Below are 16,802 nucleotides of genomic sequence, written 5' to 3'. Positions count from 1 at the left end.
GTAATTAGCAGTTCATGGCGAGGAAGCGTATTAGAGTTACCTTAGTGCCCTGATGGATCCGCGGATTCTCACGCACCCAAAAAAAAAAACAAAAAAAAAACCTTTTCTTGCTCATGAGGTGTCCCTCCACGGACTCCCTCTTTCAGTCTACTCTAAGTCAAACACAGCTATTACTACTCTTGAGGAGCACCATACAATTGTTCTTGCCCTCAAAAAGTTAGAGATGTTAATGTGCTAGGCCGATGTTCACACTGTGTAGTTTTAAAGTTTTCAAACCCTTTTTTGTTCTATTACTTTGTACTTAAAGTTGTAGAACCTCAAATGTTAATGCAGGAGAAGCATACATGGAATCTCTGCTCAGTGGGGTAAAGACAGATTTTCAAATCTCTGCAGAATAATCAAGTTATGTTGGCCAAAGAACAAAATGTCACTAACTCATTTGCCCAGCACTTGCTGCTCTGTGACTCTTAACATGAAGGCCATCTATCATGTGTAAGAATATGGACAACATTAAAGAAACACAGGTTAAAAATAAGTACTCCCATAGCCAAAGAGTTTACGAAACGCAGCACATGCTCACCTGTTTATACAACTCAAAGTGCGTCAGTGGAAGCTCCACTGCCTCCCTAACTTCCTGCTTCTGAATGTCCATTCCTCCAATATCTGAATACAGAACGTCTGGCTTTTGATCTGTAAGCAGAAACAACACACACACAGGCCACATTAGCATAAGTCCCCCGCATGGTTAAAATATGTTCATGAAAATCAAGGAACAGTGAAATTACAAACTGGAAAGACTGACAAACTTCAAAATGGGTGGTCTCTATTAACTGGTAGATGTAATCAAAAATAGTTCAAATTAAGTTTGATGGCGTGCTTCGGTCTCAGAGCTCTCAGGCAGAGCAACTCATTTGCATGTAATTTTATCTTCTGAATTTTTCAGGCGGGATTCCCTTCAGGAATACTACTGAAGCTATGTCCCTATGCCTATATGGCAAGCTGAACATTAGAGTGGATAGTCTGAGCTCAACACTTAGTATTTCTGAAAACATTTTAGTATCCTTGTGCATTAAATACTTCACCATCAATGTAGGGTGTAAAGAAATGGCTCCCTGTTGCAGTTACCCCCCACTTTTTGCCTGATACTGATGCTGACTTGACTGAGAAGTGTGCTGGGACCCTGCTAACCAGGCCCCAGCACCAGTGTTCTTTCACCTAAAATGTACCATTGTTTCCACAATTGGCACAACCCTGGCACCTAGGTAAGTCCCTTGTAACTGGTACCCCTGGTACCAAGGACCCTGATGCCAGGGAAGGTCTCTAAGGGCTGCAGCATGTCTTATGCTACCCTAGGGACCCCTCACTCAACACAGACACACTGCTTGCCAGCTTGTGTGTGCTGGTGGGGAGAAAATGACTAAGTCGACATGGCACTCCCCTCAGGGTGCCATGCCAACCTCACACTGCCTGTGGCATAGGTGAGTCACCCCTCTAGCAGGCCTTACAGCCTTAAGGCAGGGTGCACTATACCACAGGTGAGGGCATAGGTGCATGAGCACTATGCCCCTACAGTGTCTAAGCAAAACCTTAGACATTGTAAGTGCAGGGTAGCCATAAGAATATATGGTCTGGGAGTCTGTCAAAAACGAACTCCACAGCTCCATAATGGCTACACTGAATACTGGGAAGTTTAGTATCAAACTTCTCAGAATAATAAACCCACACTGATGCCAGTGTTGGATTTATTAAAAAATGCACACAGAGGGCATCTTAGAGATGCCCCCTGTATTTTACCCAATTGTTCAGTGCAGGACTGACTGGTCCGTGCCAGCCTGCTGCTGAGAGACGAGTTTCTGACCCCATGCGGTGAGAGCCTTTGTGCTCTCTGAGGAAAGAAACAAAGCCTGCTCTGGGTGGAGGTGCTTCACACCTCCCCCCTGCAAGAACTGTAACACCTAGCAGTGAGCTTCAAAGGCTCAAGCTTCGTGTTACAATGCCCCAGGGCACTCCAGCTAGTGGAGATGCCCGCCCCCCTGGACACAGCCCCCACTTTTGGCGGCAAGTCCAGGAGAGATAATGAGAAAAACCAAGGAGGAGTCACTGGCCAGTCAGGACAGCCCCTAAGGTGTCCTGAGCTGAGGTGACTCTGACTTTTAGAAATCCTCCATCTTGCAGATGGAGGATTCCCCCAATAGGGATAGGAATGTGACCCCCTTCCCTTGGGAGGAGGCACAAAGAGGGTGTACCCACCCTCAGGGCTAGTAGCCATTGGCTACTAACCCCCCAGACCAAAACACGCCCTTTAATTTAGTATTTAAGGGCTCCCCTGAACCTAAGAATTTAGATTCCTGCAACTACAAGAAGAAGAGGACTGCTGAGCTGAAAGACCCCTGCAGAAGAAGAAAGAAGACACCAACTGCTTTGGCCCCAGTCCTACCGGCCTGTCTCCTGCCTTCTAAAGAAACCTGCTCCAGCAACGCTTTCCCCAGGACCAGCGACCTCTGAATCCTCAGAGGACTGCCCTGCTTCAAGAGGAACAAGAAGCTCCGAGGACAGCGGCCCTGTTCCAAAAAGACTGCAACTTTGTTACAGAGGAGCAGATTTAAAGACCCCTGCAAATCCCCGCAAGAGGCGTGAGACTATCAACACTGCACCCAGCGACCCCGACTCGACTGGTGGTGAACCAACACCTCAGGGAGGACCCTCCGGCGACTCCGAGACCGTGAGTAACCAAAGTTGTCCCCCCTGAGCCCCCACAGCGACGCCTGCAGAGGGAATCCCGAGGCTCCCCCTGACCGCGACTGCCTGACTCTAAAATCCAGACGGCTGGAAAAGACCCTGCACCCGCAGCCCCCAGCACCTGAAGGAACGGAACTTCAGTGCAGGAGTGACCCCCAGGAGGCCCTCTCCCTTGCCCAGGTGGTGGCTACCCCGAGGAGCCCCCCCCCTTGCCTGCCTGCACCGCTGAAGAGACCCCTTGGTCTCCCATTGACTCCCATTGGAAACCCGACGCTTGTTTGCACACTGAACCCGGCCGCCCCCGCGCTGCTGAGGGTGTACTTTTTGTGTGGACTTGTGTCCCCCCCGGTGCCCTACAAAACCCCCCTGGTCTGCCCTCCGAAGACGCGGGTACTTACCTGCTGGCAGACTGGAATCGGGGCACCCCCTTCTCTCCATTGAAGCCTATGTGTTTTGGGCACCTCTTTGACCTCTGCACCTGACCGGCCCTGAGCTGCTGGTGTAGTAACTTTAGGGTTGCTCTGAACCCCCAACGGTGGGCTACCTTGGACCCAAAACTGAACCCTGTAGGTGGGTCACTTACCTGCAAAAACTAACAATACTTTACCTCCCCCAGGAACTGTGAAAATTGCACTGTGTCCACTTTTAAAACAGCTATTTGTGTTTTATGTGAAAAGTGTATATGCTACTGTAATTATTCAAAGTTCCTAAAGTACTTACCTGCAATACCTTTCAAATGAGATATTACATGTTCAATTTGAACCTGTGGTTCTTAAAATAAACTAAGAAAATATATTTTTCTATACAAAAACCTATTGGCTGGAATTGTCTGAGTGTGCGTTCCTCATTTATTGCCTGTGTGTATGTACAACAAATGCTTAACACTACTCCTTTGATAAGCCTACTGCTCGACCACACTACCACAAAATAGAGCATTAGTATGATCTCTTTTTGCCACTATCTTTCCTCTAAGGGGAACCCTTGGACTCTGTGCATGCTATTCCTTACTTTGAAATAGCACATACAGAGCCAACTTCCTACATAGGGTATTCAGACCTTCAAAGGACCTGAAAGAATTTGTTAAAAGGTCGCCATTTAATCAACTGTGGCTTTCCTTGTGGGAACCATACTGCTTCTTTTTAACATAATTGGCTTACATGAGCTATACTGCTCTAAGGATTTGCGCCACTTCATTATACACCACTTTAAACACGCTACTTTGAAACATGCCCTTTTCTGTCACCCGAATATCTGATTCCTATGATTAGATGCTCTAAAATAGAAACTCAGTTTTTTTGTTGTAATATGATGTTCTCTTTAGGCTCTAAGTTGCGTAAAAGATTTTTTAATCAACAGCAAACTTTTCATCATCAATGCAACTTCCACAACCTTGGTCACAACTTAAGATCTGGGTGAACACATCTGTTGTCAAGTGAAGACAAAGAGCACAAAAGGTTCTACTTCATAGCAACCGTTAAACATAATTTCTCAAGAATGCCTAATATAGCCTTAGAACCCGCCGTAGCGGGCTCTACTGGCTATTAAAGGCCCGCTCCCGCGTTAAAGGCCCGAGCTGAAGGCGCGGGCCTTTAACAAGGGAGAGGGCCTTTAATAGCCAGTAGAGCCCGCTACGGCGGGTTCTAAGGCTATTATAACATTCTGCCACTCAGAGCAGAATGTTCTATTAAATAGAACAAATTCCTCACGGAGCCTGAGGGGATTAAGATCTCCTCGGGCTTCGTGAGGCTTTGTTCACAGCTGTTACTGTGAACAAAGCGAACATTGGAATGTTGGCGCGGTGGGCTTTTACCTGCCAGTAAAAGCCCACTGCACTCCATTGTTTTCAATGGAGTTGTCAACGTTCCAATGTTCTAATATACATTAGCCACAATGCCATTTCATCTTTCCCTTTATACTCAACAAAAAGTAATCAAATACGTTACATTCTTCTTTCATCTATCATCTATCATATTCTAGTTCATATTACAACTAAAATGCATTAACTGGACAATTCTCTGTTCACCACCTCAATAGGCCCAAACATTGTCACTCTTGTATGCTGTGTTCATGATCTCTTTATCTGTATCTGGAATCTGCTGTCCTGGACTCATCTATCATAGGAAAAGTAGTTTTAAAAGCTTGAGTGACATTTCTAAAAATCCACCGCTTCAATCTTACCTTTTAGCCTCCAAGACACTGCTTACCCAAGATAATTTTTACGTTTTGTACTCCTGGCAAAAATAGAAGCAGCTCCTCCAAAATTATATTACATAGGTGCAAAACCCCACCAAATAGGTAAGGTTAAAGCAAAAAGAAATCAAACGAAAATAGCCATATCTGTGCCCAGATCGTAGTTGGAAGGGTAAACAAATAAGAAGAGTTCAATCCATATCAAACACTCCTCTCCAAGTAAAGGATCCAATAAACTCTGCATGGGATAACAGTATACAACAGGTCAGCCACAGCCGTGCTGCGAGTGAGGTTTGAAAAAGTACTATTAAGGCACTTAACTCAAAGCAAGAAAAATCGCAATAAGGTGTGTCAAAAAACACACAGTAGACCCTTACCTGAACTAAGCATCATAATGCTGCTGTCAGCCTCAGGAGGCAGCACGTCCACAAGGGCATTGCTGTGTTTGTGAAGAGCAACTGAGGCATTGGGCTTCAGTAGCTCCCGGTCGATGGTGCTAAGGATCCTCACGTAGTAGTTGGAACCTGAAAGAAGAGATCAGGATGTAAGTTAGATCTGACAAACACATTAGGTATTAAGCCAACGCAGAATTAGTTGATCACCTGTAGTAGACCCAACAATAGCAGTGTTCTGATCCACAGCCTCAAGGAATTGGCCAATGACCAGTGGAATACTCTGGATCCGCTTCACCTCTTCCTGAGCATGGAGGAATTCCTTCTTCAGGTTTTTCTGCTCATCCTTGATGTATTCCTCCTGCACCTCCAGAAACTCTAGCTCCTGCTGTAATTTCTGTAACAGACAGACAGATCTAAAGGACTAGTGCCTCTCTGTAAACAGTATTAACATTGACATAAAGATTTATATTCATGATCTTTGATCTTAATATAAGCATGATAATATAAGCACAACTAAGATGTAATTTCTCTATAAAATCCAAGATACATTTTTTCAGACCTTAAGTAACTGAAAAATGCACTTTCAACTGCACATATACACCATCAGAGTATTAGAGTCTCAGAGTAACAATTATCTTCCATTACACTTGAATCAAAATGTACAACACAGGCCTATAAACCATCACTTTGTTGTGTCTCATGTAAAGAACAATATCCTAATCCTCTCGCTACTATACGTGTAATCGAAATAATCAAAAAATACATATCGCTGAACAGAAGAAGCACGTAAGTGCTGTACCCATCCAATCCCTTCATAGTTGTCACATAACCAATGCTGCCAAGCATACCTCAGTTTGTTTTCAACAAGAGTGACCAACTACCTTTGATATGTAACCTTCTCAATCGGGCAACAAAGCAGACTGACGTCAAGTTCAATTACGGAAAATGCAAAACAAATAACCAAAGACTATCGTAAAAATACATGTAATCCCGCATCTGCGTTCAGACCCCATGGTACCTCTGTACCCATGAGGATGATCCATCTTGATTCTGATTTACTCAGTGCAAGTTCTCGGTCTCCACCCCTTGGTGCTCCAATAATACGATGAATCCTGTAATAGCATGAACCTAATTTATCTCCTCCATGATCCTCCCATTTGTGTTTTGCCATTGCATAGGTTAGTTCACGATGCTGAACTGCCCGAAGATGTTGCAGGATCTGCAGCTTTAAGTTATTGACAGTTCTCCCAATACAAGTTCTTCTTCTACTCCACGATCAAAATGAGCATGCATGTCATGCAAATAGAAAGGCCTTACACTTTTGACAGAGCCAGAATCCTTTCTAGCAATTTAACCAGCTACATTTGTCATTTGGTATATCTCACATGAAGCTGCCTGTTAAATAGTCTACTAGTGACATTGTTTTAATATAGGTCATCACAGGACGATCCAGGAGTATTTGTTTCAATGTCACATCCAGCTTCAGCAGTTGCCAATTCCTCTGTGATAACTTTTTAACCTGATTCATCGTATTTCATTATGTATCAAATTATTAGTTCCTCCTTTGCTCTTCTTGAGAAAGGCTGTCTGGAAAAAGTGTGCTTCCTTCTTCTGTGTCCATGCCTTTTTTAGTGCATAATCCAATACACTCTTTCGGGATCCTCTTGCTGAAAACCTTTGACATTTCTTCAGCGTCCTAAGCAAATTCTCTATCCTCTGATTAGTTCCTTAGTTTGCTGAGGGGTTCTACGAATGGGATGCTCTATCTTCGAGCTTTTGGGTGTCCATTGTTGGCATGGAGCAGGTTATTACAACTTGTGGATTTTCTGTGAATGCAGGCACTGATCTTCTCCTCCTCAATATAGACTGTGATATCCAGATATGTTATCCTAGTGCCATTGATTTCATAGATGAATTTAGGTTTTTGGGAATTATAATTCCTCGATTTGATGAAGTTTATCAGTTCTTGTTCACTTCCATCCCAGATAAGAAATTAATCATCTATGAATCGTACCCACAGTACGACCTGTTCTAAGATTTACTTATTTTCATAAATCCAGATTGTCTCAGCCTCTCAGTAGCCCATCGCAAGGTTGGCATATGTGGGTGCAAATTATGTTCCCATTGCCGCCCCACAAGTCTGTAGTCTGTGATCCTAGATTGCAGGCATTCATTCCATCTACATGTTCTGTAGATGTATACAGTGAAAAAACATCAAGTGTTGCCATGACATACACTTTCGTCTAAGGAGTAGCATTTATCCAGTTAAGAAAGTCTATAGAATCCCTGATATGAGGAGGTAATGTGGGCATATATGGGAAGAGGAAAATATCTATAAATCTGGAGGTGTTTTCTAGCAGCGATCCTATAGCACTCACTGTAGGCCTGCCAGGAGAATTACTGATATCTTTGTGTACTTTAGGCAGGAAGAATAGGATGGGTCTCACTGGATGGTCATTTCTCATTCATATTCTTTATCGTCCAAATGAAAATCATGCCATTCTCTTACCTTAGATGATAAATGTAGGCATGCTCTTCCATAGATTCAAATCCAACAATCTATAATTCCTGATCACCAATTTGCCTCATTGCCTCTTTTATGTATTTTTTTCTCGGTCCATCGCCACAACATTTCTCCCTTTGTCTGAAGACTTTATTATAATCAGATAAACCCTGCAGTTCTCCGAGGGCAACCCAATCATTCATGGTCATTTTGGATTAATTTATCTGATTCCGATGCCCATGTTATTTGCTCACATAAATTCTATATAATTCCTCCATCATTATTATCTCTTGGAATATGTCAACTTTGTTACCAGCTGGAAATTTAGACTTTGATTTACACCCACTCGTCAAAGCAGCATCAGTAGATATTCCCACGGATTTACAGAACTCCTTATCCGGCAGATCATCCTTCTCTGGTGTTCCTAATACCCCAGCTGACTCATCTTCCAAACTTGACAGTGTCCTTAGATCACTTATATGAACTGTCATGATGGGTGAAATACTAGATTTTATGGTGGATGTATGTCTTTCATTTCTAGTTGCAAAATGTTTCTACAGTTTGAGCTTGCGACTAAATTTATATATGTTTATCCTTGCATTTGGAAGATCCATGTGAGACACGGGGACAAACGCTAAGCCCTTATTCAATAAATCCAGGCGACGCTTTTCTAATTTCATAGAGAATAAATTTATGACAAGACTTTTGTCCATCATTGCTACTTCTTGTTGTTTCTTCTCCTGCCTCTTCATTTTGGACCTTCTTGTTAATTTTAATTTGTGGCAGCTTTGTTGTGTTCTCCTCTGCCCAGTCTCCTTATTTGCATCTGGAACAGTCAAATTTCACCTGAAAAGTCTACCTTTGACGCTCCCAAAGTTGGGTTCTCGTCCCCGGACTCGCAACTGAACTTTCCAGGCTGGACAGCGTTGAATCTTTTTCTAAGACTTTATCCATTTCATGTTTCTTATGTAAGGCATCAAATCTCTTTGTGAAGGTATAAACTCTTCCAGTCTCAAAATCAACTTTATCCCGAGTAAATCTATGTGCTGGTCTGTACTTCTTTTTCATATTTTTTCTACATCCAGCTCCATTTTACTCAGTGCTTTAATGACTTCCTCCTTAGGATTTAACAGATTCTCTGGCTTCCTCAATCTCTAATTCGTTGCGCAAGCTTTTCCAGCTTCCGTTCTGCATAAATGATTAAGGTATTCATAAGCTTCAAGGAGCCCTCCACAGTGTTCATGTTGCTACTGTTTATGTAAATCAGGATCCATGTCACTCAAGATGGGTACCACAAAAATTCTGAGTCCTCCGATCCGTGCTAACATAATATATTTTTCAGAGTGGCCATTTCCCACCACTTTTTACTTCTTTGATCCGTGTTCATTCTAGAACTTTAATAATTTTGCTTGGTGTGTGGTATTCCACTGGGTAGGGGCAGTTCTAGTTAGTTTGTTTTGCTAATAGTTTTAGCACTGTTTGATGCATCTCCACAAAACTTTCCAAAAAATACTACTTTTTGACCAGTTTGTACATGAAAAGTTTGGGGGTGATCCAGGAAGTGGAGGCCAAGGAAAAAAAAAAAAAAAATAGGGAGGTCCTGAATCACATTTTCCCCATTCATTTCTTCATAGAAACTTTAGACACAGCTACAACCAGAACTGCAGAACGGATTTATACCAAATTTGGCAATAAGCTATATCCTAGTCCAAAAAGAGTGCTTTTTGTGGTTTGGTCAGTTCAATATTTTTTGAGCAATTAATGCTTATGTTTTTATCTAGGGATGCAGAGCCTCCGTGGATCCGACAGATCTCCTGTTGAGATCTTATTGGCTGTTACCACCTCAACCAGAATGTGGTGTCAGTCATCTAAGGACTCTGGACTCAGTCCTGAGTCCTCAAACAAAGTAATACAAAAAGACATAACAGGACAGGATAGGGTATCCTGATTCCTAGGCCTGGTGGTGGGAAGGGTCCAAAAAGTTTTTATTTTACCATAAATCCTGAGGCAAATCCGCAGCAAACTTAATTAAAAAAAAAAAAAAAATACAACAACATTTGACTCCAATGCTGGTTTGTAATACCTCTTCCTCCACAGAGGGCCAGGGCCCATGGGGACGCGGTGTTTATAGGAAGGGCTTAGCAGCCAGGTTTGGCTAAGTACATTGGCAGTGTTGAGAAGTATAAAACTATTTTAAAACGCTATAGTAAAAAACAATCAGGAAAGGGACTGTTTAATGTTCAACCCACCTTATACCGACTGTACAGGTCCTCCAAATCTTCTGGCTCTGGGCCCAGGAATGAAAGTCCTGTCTGGGGTCTTGATACAGATAAAATAGGAGTCTCATCCTGACAAAAAGAGTAAAAAACAAATCCATGCAAACATGTCTTAGTAAAGTATCTGCAGACTACAGAACATCCAACAACATGTGGCCTCTAACTTAGTTTGCAATAATATAAGCAATGCAGCAGATCACGTACACGGCTAGCATGCAGGGGCAAATAGCAAGACAATCTTATTTTTTTGACTAAGGCAAACTGGTTTAAGACAAATTTGAAAATTGGAATGTTGGCAGCTCCATTGAAAACAATGGAGTGCTCCAGGCTTTTACTGGCCGGTAAAAGCCCGCATCGCCAACATTCCAATCTTCTTTGTTCACAGCAGCAGCTGTGAACAAAACCTCACGGAGCCTGAAGGGATTTTAATCCCCTCTGGTTCCGTGAAGCCTTTGTTTTATTTAGGAGAACATTCTGCCCTCTAATGGCAGAATGTTTTAAAAGCCTTAGAACCCGCCGTAGCAGGCTCTACCGGCTATTAAAGGCCCTCCCCTTCGGCTCGGGCCTTTAACGCGGGAGCGGGCCTTTAATAGCCGGTAGAGCCCGCTACGGCAGGTTCTAAGGCTATATAGATTATAATAGAAAGCACATTTTAACGTCTCCCACCCACAATACTTTTTTTCTTTAAAAAGGGCAGACTCCTTCAATTTAATGGATGAAGTAAACAACCTTACTTTCATGCAGGTTTATGATCTACATTTTGCTCCCCTGCGTGCAACCACCTATGTCACCTTACATTTGTTCTTTGGAAAGGCACTGCTGCAATGAGAACGTGCTTCAGAAAATAACCAATAATTCTCACCATAGTAAACATAATCATTTAAACTTCCCAATCCTATTTCATCTACTTGGCCTCTAAGATACCTTATGTTGACTCAATATTCTTACAAAAAGTATTTCAAAAAAGTTTTTAAAAAAATAAAAGCTCTATAATTACATTAACAAATCACAGGCATATTCTTCTCATTACGGGACACTCAAACAACTTTATATAAAACATTTCAATTGAAATATTAAAAATCATGTTCTAAGCTTCTTATTCTCTTATAAATTCATCAGTTATGTTTCTCTCATCATATATTCAGTAGTCTTATTTCTCTGGCAAATTTCACATTCTATTCCCAACAGGTACAATACCTGTATGTATTAACCCTAATAAAAGGGTACATACAAAAACATCTGTTCTGCAAGACTGTTTTAAATAGCAGCAGTGATGCAGTAACCTGGTAAGAGCTCAATACACTTAGATTACAATTCTTTAAAAAACCGTCGGCAGTGGCAAAAATACCACACATGAGGACAGTTGCACTACCACTAGAAAGAAGCACTGATTCAGAGAAGGAGTGGACAGGTGGAGAAAGTTAGGCTTGAAGACTAAAAACACAGGTTTGGCTCATTACAGGTAGCAGGCGATGTAATTAGGTCTCATTCTATGTCTCAATACCACTGGAAAACAATTCAGGTGTATTTTGTTTGAAGCTATGCACAGCATTCTATCTGTCTGGAGAATGGTGAGAACACTGACATTCAGGGACATACATATAAAGACAGAACTCCTTTTAAATGAAAGGCATTAAGACTACCGCTAGGCCGAGAACTTCAGTCATAATGGAAGAGAGTCAACACATTCAGGGCGTGGTTCAAGGTTAGACGGCACCTACCCACTTTTTTCACCGGGTGAACTCTGTTAAAACTTGTCCCGGTGTAATATGTAGACACCGGGACACATTCAGCAGAGCCTGCACATTGTCTGCTTTTGTTTCAAGCCGCGATGTGCAGACAGGGAAGGGGCATGTCATATTCCAGCTGGGCCCAGAGCAAAGGCCAAAGTTAAGGTACCATCAGGCCTCCTTTTGTTGGAGTATCCTCGCTGGGAGCTATTGGTAGTCTCACACCTAAAAGCAATGGAGAGGAACCAAAGGCACACAACTTATCTCTTCACAGGTATTTCAGAGGGATGTGTTTGGCTTTGTTTAGTCCCTGTATATAAGAGACAAGCATGCACTGTAAGAACATCAGATGTGTTGGTCTGTCCCAGTATTTACACAAATAAAGATTTGAAAACACCTATTATATATATATATATATTTTTTTTTTTTTTTTATCCCTTTAGTGCCAGACATCCCAATGCAGGATGTAAAAGCGCTTTACATCACACGCACATATTGCACATTGACAATAAGTCATGTATGCAAATCAATTTACGGGATGTGTCACATAAGACAGTGAGGGTTACAAGGTGAAGGGGTGACATGTCCTTCAAAGCTCACTGTGACTTACAATTTATGAACTGCAATTACCAAAAGGACTTCTGTTAAAAGCAATAACTCACTTATCCAGTTATATAATATAAAAATATGTTATCTGTGTGTTACATAATGTGCTTTGCAGGAGATATATTAACCCACTATACTGCTCTGATTCACAACTTGGACTAGACAAATCACAGATCCATCCAAACACGTTATACTTTATAGTTATATTGTCATTCTTATTATTCCCTGAGATTTAGTTGGCACACAAAGATCTCTGGTGCAGGTACCCCAGCTTCATTAGATATTTTAAAATGCACACTTTGCAACCAATTAAGCAGAACATATTTACTGCCACATCCCCCCTCGTTTCCAATTTCTTTGTGGCAGAGTTTCAAAAAATAAATGTAAAAGTTGAGGCATAGATTTTGCGTTGGGGTCATCTCACTTTTTTCTGGCACAACCCCGGCGCAAAATCTCATTTGTTAAATATTCTAATGTGCTAAAATGTACTCATGGTAGACCTGCTAACCATGTGTGTGAAGTCTTAAGACCTGATATCACTTCTAGTGATCCGAGATCCTGAGATGTCATGGGTTGTAACGCCACTCCCTGTGATTCCATGTGCAATGTCACATGCTATGATGTCATGCGCCCTAGTGCCACTTGTCTTACCACCTAACTCGGTTAGTCCCCACAATTCTTTTTTTTAGGACTTGTGCCATGAACACATCCCTCACACAATAACAACAAGAGCCTGTGACTTCCAACTGGTCCTTTGTGACTGTAGAAAGAGACCAGTCACTCGGGCATGTCTCAATGTGTATTGCTTCCTAAGAAGCCAATGGCCATAATCTGCTTTTTAAGGGGAGGTTCTCCTTGCAGTTAGAGCATAGTAAGTGTAGTGGTTTGTTGTCACCATGTTCCAAATTTGTCATGAGATTCCATGGATTCTTATGACAGGCAGTTGGTCGTCAAGCGCAAGAGGGCACGGGAGACTTACTGTCAAGCTGGTGCTTCATGTCGTTGGTTCATCTACTCCGAGAAATAAAAAACACAGTCTTTTACTTTTTTACTGTCTGCTTTGTATCTCACTTTCATCATTGCTACAGTAAGCACTCTTCAAGAGGATTCTAGTGATATTGATAAAGGGAGCCCAGCAATTCAGCGAGCACTCTTCTCACACCAAGAACAAAGTTCCAGGTCTACAGAAAGAGATAAGAGAAAGGTGAAGAATATGTCAACCAAGGACAGCGGACTAACATTATCCAGCTAGCCAAATATTCTCTGGAAAATTCTAGGTCACAGTCCGATTTTTCACAGGCCTCCTGTCAGTGAGGAAAAAGTTCTGGAACTCGAAGAGGTATTCACACTCGTCACAACATTCCAAGACAGCACTTCTATCCTGTCATTCAAAGCAACTACATTTTCATCCAGAATTTGCCTTAACGGTTTTGCGGTTATTTTATTATGCCAACATATAAACCCCTTCCACAGTCACCATGGTAACTGTAAAGTGGTAATATTGCACTCTTTGGTGTAGTTCTTAATAATAATTACTTGATGCAATATTACAATGAGATTACAAATAATGCCATATGCCCCCATTAGAAATGAGATTAACAAATGGAAATCTGTATTATCACACACTTTTTAGCCCCAAGATATTGTTGTATTACAGGCCCTTTTTTTCAGTAACTAATTCCAAATAGTTTGATTAGGGCAAATTGTCCCAAACGTCACCTAAGGTAACACCGCATGCCTCAGACTACTAAAATTCTTCTATCAAGCCGCCTGGGACTAATTTTACTGCAAGTAGTTTCTATGCACGGTTATGAATCTATTCCTACAATAACACAATTTTATAAAGTGGCTCATCGGTTAAAAGGGCAAAATCCCTCGAAAACGAGTAGTCAATGTTTATAAAGAACACCATCTCAAGCAGGCCAAGTCAAGCGGAGACTTAGTGCAAACAAAATCGTGCTAATGTAATTATGTTTGGTGTTTAGTGACAAGTACCATAAAGGTACAGAATGGAAGACATGAATATGTTACACACTGGGTAGGCAGAGTATGCAGCCAACAAAAGACAGCTGTGACAGAATGCAGCACAAGTATATTTATGACAAATATGTTCAAAGAGACCAGTTTCAAGAGTGCTTTATATGCATAGTGTGGAAGATAACGACCAAACCATTAATACTAGTAACATAAAATTCTAGCAATGAAGCCACTCTCCTTTTAAAGTGCCAAACTAAGTTGAAGGCAACGGGTACAGAGTGCTTATTTGTTGGGAAAAGAGCCACAAAGCACAAGCAGTTAAACCACCAGGCTATATGAATGTGAGAGAACAGAAGCCTTCACCGGTTCCGGAAAACTGAAGTAATGGAAAAGGGAGACGGGGACGATGTTAACAGTTAAACTACGCATTACAATGGAAAACACAAAAGGAATAAGCAACAGGAAGAAAGAAGCAATTAGGGGGACGAGAAAAGTTACTCGTTAACCATTTGAGAAATGAAGCACAAAGGACACAGTCAGCAATAATCTAGTGAGCAGGAACTTAATGGCGTCACAACAAAGATGCGCTGGATTGTGATAAAATGACTTTAAAAAAGTCAGTTTCTAAAAGGATGGGGTGGGGTGCCAAGATGCCACTTGCTTGATTCCCCCACAAACCTTACACCGATCACATGGAGATAATTCCCTTCGGACGGCTGCTATTTGGGTACAGCCGTAGGAAGGACGAGTACAGACAAGACTTGGTGAAAGGCAAGACCACAGGAAGCCATATACTTCAAGTAACCCTTGATAGGGGTAATTTGGTGAGGTAGGGTTGACAGGAGGAGGAATGATATGGCGAGAAAAGGATAAGGAAGTGAGGACGAACAACTATTTAAATTTAGCCACGTATTACAGATAAAAGATTAAGAATTGCTGCAAGAAGTCAGCTTAAAAGAGGAAATGGAATGGTGAAGGTTAAACAGTGGAATGCAATCACAGTCGCATAGTTGTCAGTCTTAAAGTAATTCAAGCTTTAATCCATGATGATAGATATGTTAATATAATTAAGTATGGAAAGTGTAATTATGTTACTTAAGAGATGGAATGAAGATATAACGAAGACTGAAAAAAACACGCTCAAAGTCTGTTTTAAGAGGATGACGCTCAAAGTCTGTTTTAAGAGGATGACGTTGGGAATCTCTAACACTCAAAACGTACTTCTATTGGGGGAGATTATTATTTTTTTCTTCTATGGGATTTTGTTTATGGTACTGCATCCTAACACCGTTTCAAATGGAGTATTATTCTGATTAAAACGATGGTCTTTAATGTCGCTACGGAGCAGTAGTCCGGAAAATCAAGTGACTTTTTTTTTTAGAAAGAATAAGGTGTAAAAAATGTTTCTATACATGGGACGCAGCAGAACCGGTGTTCCTCTATGCAGGCTTATCCCGGTTTGGCCTGTGAGTAGCTCTGAGCATCCTAACGTCAGGGCCAGTAGCCTGCCCTAAATTAACTTCAGTCAACAGACCTGCATTAAACGACGCACACCAGAGCCTGCACGGCTTCCGTCTCAAAACCCCAAATACCTGCACTTTTTCGGCCACAGCAATTCCTAACTCCTCCATGACTCGGGATTTCTTTCTCTCTCTCTGCCGGTCGGCACCGCAGCAGACTGAAGACGTCACTTCCGCACACTAGTGCGCATGGTACGACGGGAACTGTGGTCCTGTATGAACCACCACAGCAACTACTTGGCACGCCTGTCTGCGTGCGCTTGCAGGCGCGTCACTTAAGAGCCTCCGAACCTTGAACTATACATATGTCTCCGCCCTTAAGCGACTTCTGTCAACTGGCTTATGGACAGCTACGGGCTGTTTGCTACGTACCCAGTTGCTTAAACCTTAGCTTCTTATATCCCGAATTGTAAAAGTGTGCAGAGGCGTAATAAACCGACAAATTGTAGTCAAATTACAACACATCGTACTTATTCCGTTTACAAAGTCCTGGTAGCATCCCAGCGGGGTGTCAGTACTAAGATGGCATTCTAGTGTAGAACTAGAATGCGAACTTAGTGACTTCTGCAAGATGAGTTACACTTATACAACCGCCTGAAAGAGTGTTATTAAACAGTGGCTGGTTTGTGCAGCAATTAATTTGATACCTTGGAATAATAACTTTGGTGGTCCCAAATGAAATTTAGCACAGTGTGGTGTCTACTTAAACTCCATGTTTGCCAGGTCAACCACCAACCTTGCTAAAATGAAAAGAGCAATTTGGTGTTTTCACTTTCAGGGCATGTGGAACTCATAAGGAGCATGCCCTTTTTAGGGTCCAGCGCTCAAGGTGCTCTGTCCCTGGTTTAATCTCTCTATGGATTTTT

At 42.0% G+C, this 16,802-nt stretch overlaps 1 protein-coding gene across 1 annotated transcript in view; it reads right to left on the bottom strand.

Annotated features, from left to right (window-relative positions):
* The window catches only part of PSMC4 (proteasome 26S subunit, ATPase 4), a 34,795-nt gene extending 18,626 nt beyond the window's left edge, over window positions 1-16,169 (bottom strand). Inside the window, exons 1-5 of the mRNA XM_069201059.1 lie at window positions 16,009-16,169; window positions 10,077-10,175; window positions 5,532-5,718; window positions 5,307-5,453; window positions 581-690 (exon numbers count right to left, since the gene is read on the bottom strand). Coding sequence (XP_069057160.1) covers window positions 581-690; window positions 5,307-5,453; window positions 5,532-5,718; window positions 10,077-10,175; window positions 16,009-16,047 — 582 coding nt within the window. The 5' untranslated portion in view covers window positions 16,048-16,169. The remainder of the gene's footprint in view (window positions 1-580; window positions 691-5,306; window positions 5,454-5,531; window positions 5,719-10,076; window positions 10,176-16,008) is intronic.
* Between the last annotated feature and the right edge of the window lie 633 nt (window positions 16,170-16,802).

Source organism: Pleurodeles waltl, chromosome 7 (assembly GCF_031143425.1).
Source record: "Pleurodeles waltl isolate 20211129_DDA chromosome 7, aPleWal1.hap1.20221129, whole genome shotgun sequence".
NCBI lineage: Eukaryota > Metazoa > Chordata > Amphibia > Caudata > Salamandridae > Pleurodeles > Pleurodeles waltl.
Note: the sequence above shows the minus strand (reverse complement) of the source record. Positions and strands in the feature narration are given on the sequence as shown.